The sequence below is a fragment of the Tetranychus urticae genome, chromosome 1 (assembly GCF_039701765.1).
Source record: "Tetranychus urticae isolate SD_2017Ah chromosome 1, NJAU_TeUrti_SD_1.0, whole genome shotgun sequence".
In the NCBI taxonomy this organism is placed as follows: Eukaryota; Metazoa; Arthropoda; class Arachnida; order Trombidiformes; family Tetranychidae; genus Tetranychus; species Tetranychus urticae.
In genome coordinates this window covers 11918181-11937172 of record NC_142958.1, presented here as the reverse complement: position 1 = coordinate 11937172, position 18992 = coordinate 11918181, and the positions used below count along the sequence as shown (strand labels likewise).

At 32.7% G+C, this 18992-nt stretch overlaps 6 protein-coding genes and 1 long non-coding RNA gene across 8 annotated transcripts; 5 read left to right on the top strand and 2 right to left on the bottom strand.

The window, feature by feature from the left end:
* The first annotated feature begins 1420 nt into the window (after positions 1 to 1420).
* LOC149094588 (uncharacterized) lies at positions 1421 to 1753 on the top strand. Its single transcript, XR_016199049.1, has 2 exons — positions 1421 to 1544; positions 1615 to 1753. It is a non-coding gene; the product is annotated as an uncharacterized LOC149094588 (long non-coding RNA).
* Positions 1754 to 2781: 1028 nt separating this feature from the next.
* On the top strand, positions 2782 to 3522 carry LOC107360929 (cystatin-1-like). Its single transcript, XM_015927654.3, has 2 exons — positions 2782 to 3153; positions 3231 to 3522. The coding sequence occupies exons 1-2, from the start codon at positions 2851 to 2853 to the stop codon at positions 3321 to 3323; spliced, it is 396 nt and encodes a 131-aa protein (XP_015783140.3). The 5' UTR covers positions 2782 to 2850; the 3' UTR covers positions 3324 to 3522.
* Positions 3523 to 6675: 3153 nt separating this feature from the next.
* On the top strand, positions 6676 to 7845 carry LOC107361029 (L-cystatin-like). Its single transcript, XM_015927746.3, has 2 exons — positions 6676 to 7604; positions 7696 to 7845. The coding sequence occupies exons 1-2, from the start codon at positions 7293 to 7295 to the stop codon at positions 7783 to 7785; spliced, it is 402 nt and encodes a 133-aa protein (XP_015783232.2). The 5' UTR covers positions 6676 to 7292; the 3' UTR covers positions 7786 to 7845.
* Positions 7846 to 8246: 401 nt separating this feature from the next.
* Positions 8247 to 9317, bottom strand: LOC107360988 (uncharacterized). 2 transcript variants are annotated; one of them, XM_089268104.1, is made up of 5 exons: positions 9167 to 9317; positions 8962 to 9083; positions 8820 to 8899; positions 8591 to 8692; positions 8247 to 8528 (listed from the first exon to the last, which is right to left on the bottom strand). In XM_089268104.1, the coding sequence occupies exons 1-5, from the start codon at positions 9260 to 9262 to the stop codon at positions 8509 to 8511; spliced, it is 420 nt and encodes a 139-aa protein (XP_089124230.1). In that variant the 5' UTR covers positions 9263 to 9317; the 3' UTR covers positions 8247 to 8508. The 2 variants fall into 2 exon arrangements, with proteins under 2 accessions (XP_089124230.1, XP_015783191.1); XM_015927705.3 differs by having other exon boundaries at positions 8247 to 8508.
* A 913-nt stretch (positions 9318 to 10230) lies between these two features.
* Positions 10231 to 11843, top strand: LOC107361268 (crustapain). Its single transcript, XM_015928050.3, has 4 exons — positions 10231 to 10412; positions 10489 to 10641; positions 10716 to 11275; positions 11338 to 11843. Exons 1-4 carry the CDS (start codon positions 10326 to 10328, stop codon positions 11549 to 11551), a joined length of 1014 nt encoding a protein of 337 aa, XP_015783536.1. The 5' UTR covers positions 10231 to 10325; the 3' UTR covers positions 11552 to 11843.
* A 2995-nt stretch (positions 11844 to 14838) lies between these two features.
* LOC107361269 (p21-activated protein kinase-interacting protein 1-like) lies at positions 14839 to 15935 on the top strand. Its single transcript, XM_015928052.3, has 2 exons — positions 14839 to 15540; positions 15619 to 15935. Exons 1-2 carry the CDS (start codon positions 14896 to 14898, stop codon positions 15868 to 15870), a joined length of 897 nt encoding a protein of 298 aa, XP_015783538.2. The 5' UTR covers positions 14839 to 14895; the 3' UTR covers positions 15871 to 15935.
* Pgm1 (phosphoglucose mutase 1) lies at positions 15891 to 18068 on the bottom strand. Its single transcript, XM_015928049.3, has 3 exons — positions 17621 to 18068; positions 16946 to 17287; positions 15891 to 16876 (listed from the first exon to the last, which is right to left on the bottom strand). The coding sequence occupies exons 1-3, from the start codon at positions 18033 to 18035 to the stop codon at positions 15969 to 15971; spliced, it is 1665 nt and encodes a 554-aa protein (XP_015783535.2). The 5' UTR covers positions 18036 to 18068; the 3' UTR covers positions 15891 to 15968.
* Between the last annotated feature and the right edge of the window lie 924 nt (positions 18069 to 18992).

The following is an 18992-nucleotide window of genomic DNA, read 5'->3' as shown; positions in this document are numbered from 1 at the left end:
CATGAATTTGAATTTCTGTACCAGGATGATGCCTGATCCTTAATAGATTGTATTAATAATAAGGACTATTTATAAAAACTCTGACTTTTGAGTTAAGAGTAGGGACTTTAGGGGTTTTAAGGGGCTATAGTATATTGAAGTCATAGCTAGCTGAAAAGTTCTAGAATTTCATTATTCATGTTGTTATGTTTGATAATTGATTTATGAAGTTTAATGATTACTTAAACACAAATGTGTTAGAAAATATTCATTATTTAACTAATAAGCTCAGATTTTCGTATGCATCCAATCATATTTCTTCATAGCCCATACACGAATCTATAGATTGGTGAAATAGTGATAGTCGTAAGTGCTTTCATTGTCGAAATAATGAGAATCAAAGTATTCAGGCCGATGGCCAAAATTGAGAGAACTGTTGATTTATTGGAAAAAGTGTTCGATTCATGATATGCACAAACAATAGCCTTCATCGAATGATAATTTTCAGCGCTCTCACTATTACGGTCACAGATCGGGGTTGATTTAAGTGAAAATCGTAGCTGATGTCATGATGATCTGCTGTACAGAAACAGAGAACTTTATTTTTCTAAATAAGTGCATATTCTGATACAACATTAAAAGTTACATTAGAAAAATGAGTTTCATCTGAAAATCTGATTCCATAACTGTACAAAAGGCGATCGAAGTTTCGACTTTGACCTCGATTTTCTCGAAAACTGTCGATCAGAGAAATTTTTTAATAGCAGTAATGGACTCAGTTTTTATGCCCCTTAAAACCCCTAAAGTCCCTACTCTTAACTCAAAAGTCAGAGTTTTTATAAATAGTCCTTTGTATTGTAATATCAATTGTAATAATTCAATTGATTCTATGAGTCAAGACAATTGTCTTACCCTTTTTTGTCTCAAAGTTGGTGTAATTAGTTCAAGAAAAGGCTTTCAACTTGGGCCTTAAGCGTTGTTTGTTTTGCAGATTAAGACCAAACCCTGCTGACCTTTGAACATGATATCTGTTCATGTTTACAGTTTTCACGTTGGTTTATTGCTACTATCGCATTTCCATTGAATTTTTCAAGTTTCATTCAGTGATATGAAATAATATGACTCCTACTATCGTTTATATAACATTGATTCGTTTTTACTTGAAATTCACATCTAATCCAACATTGAACCAGTTAACTCTACACCTTTAAATTCGTTCAAAGAAATCTCTACAAAATGAAATTCATCATATTAGCAGTTTGTCTTTTCGGCGCTGTTTTTGCCACGGCAATTGAGCCAATCGAGCCAATGGTAGGAGGATGGAGTTCAGTCTCTGTTGACGACCCAACTGTTACTCAGTTAGCTGCTAAAGGTGTCGAACACCACAACCAGAATGCCGACAGTTTGTACTACAAGAAACTGACCGGCAACTGAAACGAGAAACTATTAAAGAAGCAAAAAGTCAAGTTGTTTCGGGATTCAATTATGAAGTTAAATTCTTGATTGGTAAGACTGATTGTGTTAAATCTGTTGCCTATGCTGCTTCATGTCAAGTCTCAACTAATGTAAGTTTTCACTTCAGAGATCAACTCTTTGAATATATAAATCTAATTCTGTTCCTTCGATTTTATACAGGCAATCCCTGAATTATGTACTTATAATTTCTGGGTTAGACCCTGGCTTGGACCTGAACAAATCATTCAAGCCTCTTGTGTACCTGCTAAATAATCTGATGAACAAGGAACCCACGTTGATGATGAAAAAAATGTTTTTGCAAACGCACCCATTGCTACGAACCCGGGGTTTGTTGTAAAGCGTGATTCACTCTCTTTACATTCAGGTGACTCAGATAACTGCGTCTATCTGGGAAGTGATGATTGGCCTTTAATACTAATGCAAAGTTCAATGCCTAATCTAGCAGTTTTTAGATTTTAATAATTTTTAAACATTCACTAAAAACAACCAAAATTTATTAGATTAAAACTTCTTAATCATTTAAAAATACACCAATAAATGAAAATACCAAAGATTTTTGAGTCTGGAAATTCTGTTGAACATTTATAATTGAGAGGTTACGTTGTCTGCTATTGGATTGTTTATAAGAACAAGATCAGTCAAGATCCATGGATTATTTTTGCATCCAAATCTTCATATCAATCTGAATTAATTTGAAATTCAATTTGTAATTGCAATTTTCATTATGATCATTAATTCTGATTGGTTAATAACAGCAAGTGCAGCATCGATAAATTTATCAGCAACATTCACCAGATTCTCTCGGAATGGTCCATCAACTCGCCAATCTAAATAATGGTAATCAATCATTTGAAGATCAATAAGAATCAAGTCGACGCTACAATTTACGTGTATGTCTGCCTCCAATGCGTCTTAGCGTACAAGAATTTTGCTTGAAATTCTTTGCTCAAAATATCCCAAATCTAATCAGATGACGAACAATTAACCATAAATTTTCCTGAAAACTTGCTAATAGCTCGACTCAACTGAATCAGTTGATTTTATTGTATTTCTCTCTCTGTGTCAGAGATAAATCTTTTTCCAGGTGCTAAGTAAGAAATGGAAACATGGATCAGCATTTTTGACACTTTTATTCTTCTCTCTGTTCATTTCTAGTTAATACACAATCAGTCATTCCTTTGTTGAAAAGTTACCAACTCGTCACTTCCTTCCAAATCAGGTGATTGTTTTCGATCTGACAATCAATCTGGAATGAAATCGGCTCATGATCGACGGCTGAATGGGCTTCATTTGTGTATATAACATTGACTCTTTTCCATTTTAAACTCACATCTATTCAAACACTGAACCAGTTAATCTTAGCCTTTTACAATCGTTCAAGTGAATCCCTGCAAAATGAAGTTCCTCATGATAGCAGTTTGTCTTTTCGGAGCTGCTTGGAGCGCCACGACAATTGAAGGAGCATGGAGCTCAAATTCTGTTGACGACCCACTTGTTGTTGAGTTGGCTGCTAAAGGTCTTGATTATGAAAACCGTTACGGCAACAGTGCTTATTACAAGAAACTGATTACCATTAAAGAAGCTAGAGCTCAAGCTGACAAGGTATCTGGAATAAATCATGAAGTTAAACTCTTGATCGGCCAGACTGACTGTGCTAAACGGAATGCCAATGCTACTTCATGTGAAGTGTCTCCTAATGTAAGTTTTAACTTCAGAGATAAACTCTTTGAAAATTATAGATTAATCTGATTCCTTGTGTCTTTCATTTTATACAGGCTACCCAGGAATTATGTACCTATGTTATCTGGGTATCACCAGATTTACATTGGAGATCGCTCATGCAAGCCTCTTGTGAATCTGCTGAATAATCTGACAACCAAATGAACTCTTCAACCGTTTCTTGATTAAAAAATAAATTTCCCAGAAATTCAGGTCATTGAAGCTATGGATGCTCTTGAAAACACACAGCTAATCGACACTGAGTTTCTTTCTAATTATCTATTGTTTTTTCCCATTCCTCTTATGAAACAAGATTAAAAGTAAAATAAATATATAATTTTATTGCAATACTTTCAAGTTTAATTCATTTCAAAGAATCGGTAAATAACTCGACACTTTAATGCTTTGCTAGTCATTCAGTCAAAATTTCTCAGTACATCAATATTTGAAATAGTGGAAAAGAGCACCAGTTCTTGTTGTAATAAGCAAAGGTGGAATGAAAACCCAATCCGAGTCCAATCAAAGGCAAAAGAACTCCGGTTAAGAAAAGAATTCTGATTAATTTGTCCAGAATAAGTCAAGAAAGGAAACTTGAGTTGCTTGTTACATTAAAAGTTAATCTATGCATACACAATATATGCATGTAAAGTAATTGTATCAAAACTTTGCGTCAAGGTTGTAGGCAAACTGAACGGGTTCTATGAAAAATTGCATGAAAGACCTTATCCAACTATTAATACAACCTACTATTATCGAGTTTAAAATGAAAACTATTTTTCTTTGATCAGCCATTTTTGATTTATGTGAGGCAATTTATGACCGAACCATGATGAAAATTTTTTCAAACTTTGTTGATCGGTAGATATCAATAAGATCTAGCGAATAGTATATTGAAATCTACTTTTTGAATTTTGGATTTTAATTTCCTCTTGAAACTCAAATTCCTGACAAATTCGTGTTCAGAGATGGGAAAAACCATTCGTATCAAAAATAATTGTGGAGGGAAGCAAATTATTTTTTTCAGTTTAATAAATTTATGGGTTTTTGAATGATTTATAAGTAATAAGACTTCGACTTTCGAGTTAAGAGTTGTGACCTGATGAACTTTTAGGAACATAAGAACTGAACCATTTGTTTAGTTAAAAGATTTCGCGAATCCTTTTAAGATTTTTGATAAAATCAATTTCAAAGTTCAAAATTTAATTTAATTTTGTTCTTCTGTCGAACCAAGTGTTATTTTATTTTTCAGTTTTTCATTGACGATGGTTTTCTTCATCAAGAATTTGAGTCTTTTAAATAGGAATGAATTTATTATACTCAGTGAATCAACCATGATGAATCTTCATTAAAACCATGAACGGGCAACCAACAGTTAGACATACAATGGACAAATCGGATAGGAATGAACATCTTTTATTTGAGCTGATGAAACACCAATAAGCATACAGATGATACACAGTTTATCGTTGATGATTTTGTGGGCAACTGTAAAGTAGCAACTTCTAGAAAATGAAAAATCTGTTTCCAAGTGTCTCAAGCTAATCATCCGTATTACTGAGTGAATCTTCAAGTGCATGAATTTTGATCCAAATCATTTGTCATGACTTCTGAAAGGTGAAAATAAAAGAAAGAAATTCTACCACTGAATTTGTCAATCAAATTATTACAGTTGAGCCCTTTGAAGGTTGTACGACATAACAATGATACGTACATCAAATAAGTTAAACAAGATCAATTACACCACTCAGTGCAGGTTACCTTAATGGTTATTTCTTATACACTGCACTGGTTACCTGCACTGGTTACCTGCACTGGTTACCACCACAGTTTCTTATCAATTCCAATTCATAGATTAAATTATTGTTAAAACAAAGATAATAGGAAAATCTATTCTAAAAATTGAATTAAATTGAATCCCAACAAGCTTTGGGTCTTTGTTGTATACTTTACCGAATCATATGGAAATTCATATTTAACAACTAATTAATACGAAAAGAGCAAATTGACTGGTCAAAAAATGAAACAAAATCTGAAATTAGTTTAGCGTATTGTTTTCTCATTTTTGTGATTTTTATCTCTAATTTGTGATTTTTTCACTGTTTTTTGCTTCAATTTTGTGTTGGCTATCTTTTACTTTCGTAGTGTAAATATTTAAAACACTATCACTCGAAGTTATTAGATAAAACCCTCGGGTTCCGCCCTCGTGTTTAATTTTCATAACTTCTCGTGGCAGTGGTTTAATCTATTCTTAACCAACTCTAGTTATTATAATAATAATTCCAAGCTTTCTCTCAAAAAATAAAGTTGAATAAAACTAACAAACAAACTGAACTTAAAGGCACCATAGCAATAAAGTTGTTATTTAATCAAAGGATATAACCATGAAAAACTGACCTTTGTTAATTTTAAAATAATTTTCTATGAGACATCAAAAGTTCCGGAAGGTTTCGCGTTCAGTCACAATCGTGCTCTGTAGTTAAGACGTTTTTTCAATGAACTCGCAAACGAAACTCGATAGAAGCTGCAATTTTTTCAGGATGATATTTCTTAATTGGTTCTATTGAATCGCTAAGCAATTTGCTTCAGAACACTTGGATAACACATGACTGTTACGTTACTTAACTTTGAACGACCGATATTGAATGAAATTTGTGTCAATCAAATGTTTTTAATTAATGTCCATGTGTTTGCTGTGTAATAAAACAATGCAAAGAAATCCCTTTTATTCACTAATAAAATTTCAGTTGCAAAGGTCAATGTAGCTTGCCATATCTCTTTTTGGTTCAGAAACGTGTTTACAGTGCGCATTTCTAGTTTAAAAGTTAAGCTCGATCTTGTGATCTTAAAAATTTCTCGATGATTGAATGATCTCATTTAACTGATTCGATAATTTTTGATGCTATCCAATATAATCCAAACAAGAGGGAAATAAACGATTAAACGAACAAATCTGCATTGCAAAGAAAATTGTTTTCCCAACAAATGAAAATTCAATTTAAAAATTTCATTATTTATTTGAATTTGCAGATGATGATGATGATAATGATGAGATTGACAGTTGAACGGGTAAAACATGCACCTAAATTTGATTTGTCACATTTCTTTTGATAGCATTTGAGTGATCTGAAAAAGTCAATCTTAATTGAGATTACAGAATAAAGGGAATTCCCTTGCCTTTTTACTTCCCATAGCAAACATATGGACACAATGAAAATAAATTTATAAAGAATCACAAGTCCGAAAAATAAATATGAAGGGCGAGAAAACATAGATTGTGTTAATGATGAGAAAAGTGATGAAAATTGTCAACGATTGAATAATATGTTTATAAATATAATGAGAAATAATTGATTGGAAAATTGAACATAAATTGAATTAAATTCAATGTGTCAATCAGTTTGATCAAAATCGGTTTAAGCTTTAAATGATTCACAAAATGTTTGACAAACAGTGTTTTTCAATGTGAAAAAAGAAAGGATTCTATGGTAAATTTGATTTTAATAGACAGAGAAAAATAAAGAAGAATAGAAATACAAATTATGAAAAGTTTTTGCAAAATTTTCTTTCCAATTTCACAAATTTATCTCAGCCTGAGATTCTCAGGATTGTATGAATTGTTAGGCTTACTTTTTATGTCATCGTCTTAAATTGAAAATGACCGCATTTGGGGTCAATGAATTTGTCTGAATGCATGTCAACCATGCGATGCCCCAAGACCTGGAGATGTTGAATATGAAATTTGGTTGAAATCAGTTCACAGGTTTTTGCTTTAGAGTTGGTAATTTGATACTTTTTTCATCTTAAAGTCTTCGCCCACGCTCAAACAACAACCTGGGAAATTCATTGAAAAAAGAAAAAAGAAATGAAAATTTTGCGTAACAATTAGCGCAATTTATCTGCTGATCTTTGAACATGATACCTATTCATTTATACAGTTTTCACGTTGTTATTATCGCATTTCAATTGAATTTTCCAGTTTCATTCAGTCAAATAAAATAATTGATTCCTTCCTTTCGTATATATAACATTGACTCTTTTCCACTTTAAATTCACATCTAATCCAGTATTGAACCAGTTAACTCTACACCTTTACACTCGTTCAAAGAAATCCCTACAAAATGAAATTCATCATAATAACAGTTTGTCTTTTCGAAGCTGCCTTTGCCACTTCAATCGAGCCAACCAAGCACTTTTTAGGAGGATGGAAAACACTTCCTGTTGACGATCCAACTGTTGTTCAGTTAGCTTCTAAAGGTGTTGAGTACTACAACAAGAATTCCAACAATATTTATTACAATAAACTGATTAAAATTAAAAAAGCTGCAAGTGAAATTGTCGCTGGAATGCTTTATGAAATTAAATTCTTGATTGGTGCGACTGATTGTGTTAAATCTGAACCCGATGCTTCTTCATGTAAAGTATCGCCTAATGTAAGTTTTCACTTTGAATTTATGTCTGCAATGATCAACTCTTTGAAAATTACAAATTAATCTAACTCATTGTTTCTTCCATTTTATACAGGCCATCCCTAAACTATGTACTTATCATTTCTGGATTAAATCCTGGTCTGGATTTGAACAAATCACCCAAGTCTCTTGCGTACCTGTTTAATAACCTTACGGACAAATGACTTCTAAGACTTAGAAGAAAGAAGAAATTAAATGTTTTTTAATGAAACTTGTTGGTTAACTGTGGCTAAAATGTTTAATATCATCAATATTTATTAATTATTTCATTGGTTTATCAAATAATTTCATCTAAAATCTTATAAAAATTACCGATCAAAAATGACACTTTCCAAACAATGGCCAATGAAATCAAAGAAGATAAGTTTGTTATTTCATCAAAAGTGAATGAATATTGTATCCTAATATTGTAAAACACTAACAAACAATATAGTTCATCGTCTTTTGAGTAGAAAATGTCTAGAAGGTTCGCAAACCGCCATTTACTGTCGATCGCTATGCATAGATCAATGTGAAAGCAATAATATGAACCCATTGCGATGAGCCTTTTTGTTTCCTTCATTTCGTTTTGTTGCTCATTACCATACTTTACATGTAAAAACTGAATTTTGATTCGGTTTTTCTCGTGAATCTTTAATTTGCTACCCGAAGGATTTCGAGAAGATTAAACAGTCATAAAACCTAATTGTTGTATGATAAAATTTTAAAAATATTCGAATGACTTTCGGTACTTTTCTCGTGAGAAGCTAGCCAATATTTGATCTTAATGGATTATTGGTCCAACTCTATCGCTGGAAGCGCCAAATTTATCAACAAGCAAATCAGTCAGCATTCATGGGGTCAGTCCTAGAGAAGTTTCCACCGTATGCTATGATGAAAATTGGATCACTATTAATACAAATCAATTTACATGAAGAAACATCTGGCTATTCAGCTTGAAAGATACTTACCGGAGAAGGAGCGAGTAGGAAGAATCAAACAGAAATAACCACTGAAGTAGTTGACATAATTATCAGTTAACATTACATTGAAGTTAACTCTGTATGGATTTTCTGGAAAATGGAAGATAATTGTCAGAATAATTATAAATTGCAATGGAAAATAATAGAAAAAATAATGCAGTATCGATCAATTGTTAAATTGTGATATGAATGAGGCACATCAGCAATGATTACTTACTTTTTGAAAAATCGTAGATATTGAGTTGTCGCTGATATCTAGTACGTTCAGCTAACCAATGTTCACTTTTCTTTGAGCCACTAGATGGTAAATGAATTTATCGTATTAAAACTATTCAAATCAATTAATTATGCTTACTCACTCAGGATGAGTGCCACTAATTGTAAGATTGAAGTTTCCATCCACTCGAGGAGTGAAATCCATTGTAATGTCTGTTAAATTTTGTGGAGAATCACCAAGAGTTGCTAACCATCGACCTGAAATCTAAATCAATAAAACACAAAATTAATGGATATGTCAAGCATATTGGCTAAACAAATTAAATTACACAAATCTTATAAACTTACTGCACCAATATCAGCCGCAGGAATAACTGGAGTTGATGGGCAAAAACCAAGAGCTGAAGAAGCAAAAGCAAAGACAACGAAGAGAGTTGCGATCATTTTTACAGTTTTGGCTCAAAAGAAGGAATTAAATGTTTTTTAATGAAACTTGTTGATTAACTGATGCATATGTGTTTGATATCATCGCTTTTTATTGTTTCATCTGTTTATCAAATAATTTCATCTAAATATCGAAACAGAAAGCCGGATATAAATTACTATCACTAATTAAGCACTCCCAAATAATCAAAAATGAAATCGCAATAAAAAGATAAGTTTTGTATTTTGCCATTGCATGAGAAACAAATGAAGATTATATTCACATCATGTAATATTCACTGAGAAATTTGATCAACTAATTAGTCAATTAATCAATCAATTAATTTCATACAAAGTATTAATAAGCAATACAATTCGGTTCTGCAATCTGTAAATTTCTCTGTTCGAAATTTTCGAGTTCAAACCAACAGTGTCTGAACTTGAAAGAAATTTATTTTTACCCGTTTTTGCCCATTTTTCTTGAAGTATTTGTGTCAATTTTTGCATAAATGTGTTATTGTATCTTTTTAGTAGCGACCGTTAAAATGAATCAAATAAATTCTGGTTGATTTTGGGCTTTCAGTAAAATAATGGCTTTGTTTGTTATTATGTTTATTTGATACAAAACATCATTCACTGGTTATTTGGGTTCACAGAAATGACATTCATTGTTACATTCGTAACTGAAATTTAATTTTTGAAGATAATTTCAATCAATGATGATCAATCTTACTATTATTTGTGAAATTTCTAAAGGTTATGATTTTTTTAGATAAAATTTAGGAGACATAATTGTAGCTCTGAAAATTATTTCCGAGAAAATTTTATGCGAAACAATAGAGTTATCAATTAAACGAAAAATAGTTTTGATAAATTTTGTGATCGAAATCTCATCTTCGCGATGGTTAATGAAACTCGTGATTTTTGATGATTTGATTTAATTCAAAGTGAAATTCATTATTATTGCTGTTAATTTCATCATAATTTCACCCAATTTTTAATCACAGATTTAGCAGTATATAAAATGAATAGCTAGAATTAGTCTAATAATTAATTATTGTTCACTCAACAACTACCAATCAAAATGATTCGAGCTGCTTTATTCATTGCTTTATTTGCCTTGGCCACTGCTGCTAACCTTTCACTCGACTCCCAATGGGAATCATTCAAGGTAAGTTCATTTTAGGCCAATAGACTCGATTATGTGCTTTTTGAGGGATTCTCATTCATGTTTTATTGTTTAACAGATTAAATATGGCAAATCTTATGAATCGGAGGCAGAAGAAACTTACAGACGAAGTGTTTTTGCCAAGAAAATGGAAAAGATCAAGGCTCACAATGAAAGAGCAGACAATGGTGAAGTTACGCACAGAAAAGGAATCAACAAGTTCTCTGATTTGGTGAGTTGAAAACTCTGAAATACTATTAATATGACTTATGCATCAAATAATTTGACTTATCAAACTGCTTGTAGACCACCGAGGAATTCAAAGCAAAACATCTTGGACTCACAGCAAAACATCATGGATCTAGGTCAATTGTTCGTCGATCCGCACCTCTCATTCACAATGCGAACAACACCGTCAAAGCTGCAGCCTATGTTGATTGGCGAACCAAAGGAATCGTTAGTCAAGTTAAAGAACAGCAGGATTGTGGTGCATGCTGGGCTTTCTCAGCCATCGCTGCTATCGAAGCAGCCAATGCCCAAAAAACTGGTAAACTTGTTGAACTTTCAGTACAAAACGTGTTGGATTGCTCATGGAACTATAGTTCTCTAGGATGTGCTGGTGGTTGGATAAATTATGCTTTCTCATATGTTAAAGACAACAAAGGTATTGATACTGAAAAATCTTATCCATACATTTCTGGAGACGGAATAGATTACCACACATGTCGATACAATGAATCCAACAAGGGTGCTTCGATCGCATCCTTTGTCGATATACCAGAAGGTGATGAGGAAGCCCTTTTAGCTGCAGTTGCTGAACATGTTGTTGCAGTCGGCATTGATGCTGCATCAGTTTATGAATATGAGTAAGTGAATTTTTCCGAAAAAAGCACGATTGTCTGATTCTTCGCCATGTTTTTTTCTTTAGATCTGGTATTTATTATACTGATGAGTGCTCGAGTGACCCTAAAGATAATAACCATGCTGTTGCTGTTGTCGGGTACGGTTCTGAAAACGGTATTCCATTTTGGATCATCAAGAACAGCTGGGGCATGTTGTTCGGTGAATCAGGTTACTTCAGATTGTACAGAGGTAGCAACATGTGCGGTATTGCTAATGGAGCTTCTTATCCAATTGTTTAAATCGTCATTAACTTTTGTATGCATCGGAACTTATTGATCGATTTTGAACGAGAATGAAGTAGTATGATTGAATATTGAACAATGGTTATTTAACCAACTCTTGTTGTACAACTTATTTGACAGTCTTTCAAATCACGAACCAAAGATCTAGCTAATTTGTGACCATGTTATGATAAACCGATTATTACAAACATCACTTATAGTTATTTTGACGCGCCATTTTCTCGATTTACCAACTTAAAGATCTTCTAAACAGGAATCAATTAAAATTGATTATTTTTCGTTGTTCAAATCTTTTCGTTTTTATAGAGAAAACATTGAACAGAAGAAGTTATGCAAGGAATTTTTAATTCGCATTAATTTGTTCAATTTAGCCTCAATAATCGTATTTTATAATAGAATGAATTAATGACTGAATTCACAAGAAAGATACATTAAATGAAGGAATCCAGCCACAAGCTCCGGAATAGTCGGAACCAAAGGTAAGATAGTTTTTAGTTCCTCTAACAATGTCAGTCTTGACGTAATCTTCAAATGAATGCATATCCTCAACTGAATAGAAGTCAATGTTGATTCAAAATTATTATTTAGTAAGTGTGGGACTGAAATAATGCTAACCTTTAAAATTCTTGAGCCAAGTTTCAACAACAACTTTTTCGTCAAAATTGTGTCCAAACTGAGCAGTTTCGAAGATGAAATTACACAATAAGAAAGGACTGATGGACCTGAATCCATACAAAAATAGGAACCTCACCTCAGAATTCATATCGATGAGAAATTCATGAAATTAGAGGCATTTTGATTATGGATCTGATGGACAAACAAAGAGACCTTTTATACCAAGAATCATGTTACGATCACCATCTCCATCAAAGGCAGCACCAAATGAATAATCCCCAATAGTTTGGCAAGTATTGATTTAATTTTAATGGCATCGTAGATGCATTTCAATAATTTCAACAATCATTTTGTCTGTGCCAATGACAACTTCTTGGGTTCCGACTTCATCAATGCTGATGGATAAATCTGGTACAGTTTTGAACTGTTTGATATCTTTAGTCAATTTAAAGATTTTGTCCGTGATTCCTGAAAAGATGGAAAGCAAAGAGCTTTGATTATCATATATTTATATTGATTAATGTAATATATCATAATGTTATTCTTACTATTACTCTCAAGACTCTTATCATTGATACATCAAACAAGTTTTACTTTAGATCGAGAAAAGGAGAAGAGTATATTTGCTGCCATAATTATATTAATAACTCAAGAGTTCACTTGGAGGGTAACAACAAACGCTCATGCAAACTGAAAGGTTTGGTAAGTGTTAACAGTAAGAGTTTTCAATCGTAGACAATGAAATAATTTGGAAATAGATGCATTACTCAGATTCCACTATAGATGTATACTAACCTTCTGGTGCAGGCCCGCCATTGGAAGTGTCATTTTGTCCAATGATCAAACGTTTAACACCATTTCCAGCACATATTTTGATGATAAAATCGATAGCCTGAGTTAAATATTAATATTAAATATTAAATGTTAATAATATCTACCATCACCACCGATCACCAAACAACTTTTATCGTCAATACAGTCAAGAATACATTGAACAAAATTGGCTGTGTAATTTGGTTTCTCCAGAAATATTTTGGTTGGCTTACGAAGTCCACTTGTTCCAGGCTTTTGACCTTCGTATGGATTAGTATCCACAGTTACTACTTGATGAACCATATTGTTTCAGTATTACGTGATCACTTGGTTTATCTGAAAGAGCAATATCGGAAAGAAAGAAAAGTTGAAATGAAAATAAAATAAAGAATCACAAGTCCGAAAAAATAAATGTGAAGGGCGAGAAAACTTTCATGATTAAATATAAGAATGACACTGGGAACTGATTCACTCTTTAAGAATGATTTTAAATACAAGTTGTGGTGTTTTATTTTCAAATATTGGCGCTTTAAATTTTGTGATCACCAAGAAATGGTTACTTGGAAACGTGGTTTTTTGTATTCACAACGGAACAGGTTATATGTACACAAATCTGTGTATCTTTAACTATTAAGTTAACCGTACACATAATGATGTTGAATGGAAAGATTCAAATAATAGTTTAATAATTGATTAAAAGTTAATTTTTTGATCAATTTTTATTAAATCCCACTCAAAGAATGCATACATTAATGTACCTTAACGCCAGAGGGATGAGTTTAACGTATTGACTTCATTTAACAATGCCTGCTTAAACAATACACTCAATAAGTTCAATCAATATTTGAAAATTAATTCTTAGCTCAGTGGTTAGAGTGTAGCGAAATCAAAGGTTATGGTCAGGGTTCGATTCTAGTTTTGATAAATTTTTTGTTTCTAGAAACTTGAACGAGTGCAATTTTTTTACCGCAAAATTTGAAACAGATATCTGTTAGAATGATTTGAGATCAGTTTAATCCATTATTAAATTTTCATTTAAATCCTTTCTTCAATTCATCAACATCATTAAAATGCTCAAAAATTCTTGTTCTAACTTCAGATTAAGGCTTTTCGTTTCATTAAACGAAAAATTTAGTTATTATTGGTGGTATCAGATACAGATATCGGATAGTATCTTTGTGTACATATACACTCAAACCTCTCATAATGAGACCCTCCGATAATGAGACAATTTCTGATCAGAGTCATCTATGGATTTAATAATCAACTAGCGCTATGATTTTACCTTATTTCTTTAAATCATCTATGCCGTTTCTAATGCAATAATATTGTTTATAATTAGTTAAACATGTTTTTTTGATGATGATTGAATCATTATTGGTTAAATAAAAATGAAACCGGATTAAATATGTACCATAGTCGATATAAAAATCATTCGTTCAAATAGCTTCTGTGGGAATAAGCCTAAAAGCTATTCACAGAGAGTCTCATTATGAGAGGTAGAGATGTGCGATTATTAAAAAAACGATTATCGATGATGACGCAATGTTCACAGAAAAAATCGATAAATATCGATATTATCGATAAATCGATTTAATTGAACAAACCCGATATAATACAGTTAATACTTCAAGAAAGTGCCAAAAAATTCAAAAACTAAGACAAGCCTTGGTGAAATAGGTGGCAGTGTTAAGAAAAAACAAACTTTTCTCGGCGTTTTTCTCGACTCGATATATCATTGAAATCATCGATATGAAATCGGCTTAAAATTATCGATAAAAATCGATGATTTTGATATAATCGCACATCTCTAATGAGAGGTTTGAGTGTAACCTCAACCATTCACAACTCACGTTTTTTTCAATAATATTGTTTAGTGACTTCAATTTTGTTAAAGAATTAGATTAGTCGTGATGGTTAAAGCAAATTTTGAAGCCATCGTTGGTACATACCAAAAATATCTAGTTGGAATTTCAGTCAGTAAAGATAAATCTGCCGAATATTACAATTTTGTGCAATCATTTGCTGAGGAAGCTCACATTGGAACTGTCAAGTGTGTTGCTGCATTCGGCAATTATGTTGTTTCGGGTGGAACTGATGAATTCATTCGAGTCTTTGATATGAGCTCACGGCGAGATGTTTCTTCACTACTGCGGCAAGAAGGAACCATAAATTGTTTAAAATTTATAAATGATTCTTATTTAATCAGTGGAAGTGAAGATTCCACCTTGTGTGTTTGGACCACCTCTAATTGGAACGTGATAAAAACTTTAAAAGGACACAAGGGAGGTGTCAATGGTGTTTCTGTGCACCCTAAAGGTAGTTTAGCACTATCAGTTGGCAAAGACCAGAAAATTATTACATGGGACTTGGTAAAAGCTAGAAACGCTTTTGTCACCAATTTAAAGGAAATTGGAAAAAATATTATTTGGTCACCGAGCGAAAAGCATTTCATTGTTTTATTTGACCGTCGAATTGATTTTTACGATGTTAATGTTGCTGCACCTGTTCAAAAAGTTACCTTTACAAAAGATGTTAACTGTGCTAATTTTTTAAATGTAAGTATCTCCATATTTGTCTACACTACCCTTCGTAATCTTGACAAACTTTTAAATATCTCATTTTTATTTTGACAGGATTCGATTCTTTTGGTGGGATTGGAAAATGGTTGCATTGAAATGGTGGATATTTCACACGACAAACCTATTAAAAATGCAAAAATTCATAATTCACGAATCAAAGACATTTGTGTGACAAATAAGGGAATATTATCAGCAGCATCAGATGGAGCTATAAAACTCATTCGCAAGAACAATTTTGGTGATAGAGGATCTACCAATTTAGGGTGTCGCATAACATGTATGACAATTTCCAACCACCAAAGTTAAGACAATTAGTTGATAAACTATTGCAGTGTTAAATTAAAATTTATTAAAACATATTTTTGTTAATACTTCGGATCTAGCATCTTTATAACGAAATAGAGTTAAGTGATAACAGTTGGCATTTTGCGTCCAGTAAACTTTTCAATCTCGGTTATCTCGAGTGCAATATCAATTAGCGGTTTCAATACTATGGCAGCTTCTTGAGTTAGAAGTGATTCTTGATTGGTATAACCATCGACATAAATCCGAACTGTGGCTCCTTGACTTCCTGTACCCGAAAGACGGACAATAATACGCGAACCATCACTGAAAATAATTCTTATTCCTTGTTTTGATGTAATGCTTCCGTCAACTGGATCTTTATACTCAAAATTATCATTCTGGGTTATTTTATGGGTAAATTGTTTTCCAATCAAGGAACCATTTTCAACAAAACCTTCTAATTGCTTCATCATATTAGCACAGCCGGCAGAATCACAATTTTCATAATCATAACGAGTGAAAAAGTTGCGTCCATATTTTTTCCAATGAGAGGTTACAATATCCTCAACCGATTGGTTTCGAGAAGCAAGAATAGATAACCAAGCGAGAACAGCCCAACAACCATCTTTTTCTCGAATATGATCTGATCCAGTTCCAAAACTTTCCTCACCACAAAGTGAACATAAACCAGCATCCATTAAATTACCAAAAAACTTCCATCCAGTTGGTGTTTCATGACATTTAATATCACCATCTTCCCATTTGGCAGCCACAACATCAACTGCACCAGCAGTGGGCATACTTCGAGCGAATCCTTTAACTCCTGATTTTGCAAAGTAAGGAATATCTTTCAAGTTTGCCGCAATAACCGCCAGTGAATCTGATGGACAAACAAAGAATCCTTTTGTACCAAGAATCATGTTACGATCACCATCTCCATCAAATGCAGCACCTAATGAATAATCCCCTGATTTCATGGCTTCAACCAACTCAGCAGCATAAGTCAGATTCGGATCTGGATGTTTACCTGATTACAGAATAAAAAACCCAAGTTTGTATAAAGATCTTATAGCAGCATGTATGTGGGACTACTCACCTCCGAAATCAGGCAAAGGTATGCAATTAACAACTGAATCAGGTGAACAGCCTAACTCGTTTACAAATATACGAGTTGCATAAGGACCCATTACTCCATTAAGAGAGTCAACTCGAATTTTGAAGTCAGGTTTGGCAAGAAGTGATTTAATTTTAGGAAAATCGAATATGCTCTTCAATAATTCCAAATAATCATCTACTGAATCAATAATTTCAACAATCATTTTATCTGTGCCAATTACAACTTCTTGGGTTCCGACTTTATCAATGCTGATGGATAAATCTGGTACAGTTTTGAACTGTTTGATCTCTTTAGTCAATTTAAAGATTTTGTCCGTGATTCCTGAAAAGATGGAAAGCAAAGAGTTTTAATTATCACAGATTTGTATTGATTAATGTAATATTATATCATAATGTTATTCTTACTATTACTCTCAAGACTCTTGTCATTGATACATTTTCTAGTGAATGAAGTAGGTTTCAATTTAGACTGAGAAAAAGAGAAGAGTATACTTGACGCCATAATTATAACTCAAGATTTCACTTGGAGGGTAACAACAAACGCTCATGCAAACTCAAAGGTTTGATAAGTGTAAGAGTTTCCAATCGTAGATAATTAAATAATTTGAGAGTAGAATACACCATTACTCAGATTCCACTATAGATGTATACTAACCTTCTGGTGCAGGCCCGCCATTGGAAGTGTTATATTTGATTCCAAAATCTCCATCTGGTCCACCAGGATTGTGACTGGCCGTTAAAATGATTCCTCCAGAGGCTGATCTTTTCCTTATGATGCAGGAAACTGCCGGGGTAGAAAGAATGCCATTTTGTCCAATGATTAAACGTTTGACACCATTTCCAGCACATATTTTGATGATCAAATCAATAGCCTGGGTTAAATAATATCTACCATCGCCACCGATCACCAAACAACTTTTATCGTCAACACAGTCAAGAATACATTGAACAAAATTGGCTGTGTAATTTGGTTTCTCCAGAAATATTTTGGTTGGCTTACGAAGTCCACTTGTTCCAGGCTTTTGACCTTCGTAAGGATTAGTATCCACAGTTACTACTTGATGAACCATATTGTTTCAGTATTACGTGATCACTTGTTTTATCTGAAAGAGCATTATTGAAAATTTGAAATGAAAATAAATTTATAAAGATTCACAAGTTTGAAAAATAAATGTGAAGGGCGAGAAAACTTACATGATTGAATATAAGAATGACACTGGGAACTGATTCACTCTTTAAGAATGATTTTAAATACAAGTTGTGATGTGAGATGATAAATAAGGGGAGATGAAGAAGAGGGCGTAAGAGAGATATCTCATCTTTTACGACTGATTAATGAACCAATGTTATTTGAATTAATTATGGATAAATACTTGTGAGTACAAGTCTTGATAACCTTGATTAAAAGATGAACCGAAAAGCTAAGAAGAGTTTCTCTGTGAAGAGTTTACTTTTGTCCAATTGCTTGAAATCTAGACTTTTACACGCCTTGTTAACGTATTTTAAATCACTAATCAAAATGTCATCCTTTCAAAGTACATGTTGTTTAATGGCACTAGAACAGCTACTAATTCAAATACTATTTTTTAAATTGTGATACGAAAAAATCGTAACAGCTTAGTAATTGAGGGAAAGTAAAGACATTTACTGGTTTTGAGATTGAGCCAAACGATTAAAACCAGAGAATCTTCGTTTGTTGCATTCACCCCACAGACAATGTACATAATTTTCTGAATGGTCCCTTTAAGGCGGGATAAAATTTAAATTCAATTTAATTGATTACTTATAAGTTTAAATAGATTAATGTTTGCAAAACATCGACCAATTTCATGAAATCAATCAATAATGATGATTCAAAAAAGCTTTCTTCTCTTAACTGAATATCTTTCCAACCATGTTAGTAATTTTGTTGAAACAAATCTTCCATTGAAGGCATTGTTTAGAAGAGATTCAACTTAATTACAGATAGAAATTAAGTGCTCGAATTGAATGAACATTGGTCTTGACAAATCTCTCAATTCCGAACG

Excerpts from the sequence above, each read along its gene's own strand:
- LOC107360929 (XM_015927654.3), top strand. The coding sequence starts at position 2,851 with ATGAAGTTCCTCATGATAGCAGTTTGTCTTTTCGGAGCTGCTTGGAGC. Across the intron at positions 3,154-3,230 it reads CATGTGAAGTGTCTCCTAAT|GCTACCCAGGAATTATGTAC; the intron begins GTAAGTTTTAAC and ends CATTTTATACAG.
- LOC107361029 (XM_015927746.3), top strand. The coding sequence starts at position 7,293 with ATGAAATTCATCATAATAACAGTTTGTCTTTTCGAAGCTGCCTTTGCC. Across the intron at positions 7,605-7,695 it reads CATGTAAAGTATCGCCTAAT|GCCATCCCTAAACTATGTAC; the intron begins GTAAGTTTTCAC and ends CATTTTATACAG.
- LOC107360988 (XM_015927705.3), bottom strand. The coding sequence starts at position 9,262 with ATGATCGCAACTCTCTTCGTTGTCTTTGCTTTTGCTTCTTCAGCTCTT. Across the intron at positions 9,084-9,166 it reads CTGCGGCTGATATTGGTGCA|ATTTCAGGTCGATGGTTAGC; the intron begins GTAAGTTTATAA and ends TTATTGATTTAG. Across the intron at positions 8,693-8,819 it reads TATCTACGATTTTTCAAAAA|AAAATCCATACAGAGTTAAC; the intron begins GTAAGTAATCAT and ends TCCATTTTCCAG.
- LOC107361268 (XM_015928050.3), top strand. The coding sequence starts at position 10,326 with ATGATTCGAGCTGCTTTATTCATTGCTTTATTTGCCTTGGCCACTGCT. Across the intron at positions 10,413-10,488 it reads CCCAATGGGAATCATTCAAG|ATTAAATATGGCAAATCTTA; the intron begins GTAAGTTCATTT and ends ATTGTTTAACAG. Across the intron at positions 10,642-10,715 it reads TCAACAAGTTCTCTGATTTG|ACCACCGAGGAATTCAAAGC; the intron begins GTGAGTTGAAAA and ends AACTGCTTGTAG.
- LOC107361269 (XM_015928052.3), top strand. The coding sequence starts at position 14,896 with ATGGTTAAAGCAAATTTTGAAGCCATCGTTGGTACATACCAAAAATAT. Across the intron at positions 15,541-15,618 it reads ACTGTGCTAATTTTTTAAAT|GATTCGATTCTTTTGGTGGG; the intron begins GTAAGTATCTCC and ends TTATTTTGACAG.
- Pgm1 (XM_015928049.3), bottom strand. The coding sequence starts at position 18,035 with ATGGTTCATCAAGTAGTAACTGTGGATACTAATCCTTACGAAGGTCAA. Across the intron at positions 17,288-17,620 it reads TGGCGGGCCTGCACCAGAAG|GAATCACGGACAAAATCTTT; the intron begins GTTAGTATACAT and ends CCATCTTTTCAG. Across the intron at positions 16,877-16,945 it reads ACCTTTGCCTGATTTCGGAG|GTAAACATCCAGATCCGAAT; the intron begins GTGAGTAGTCCC and ends TTCTGTAATCAG.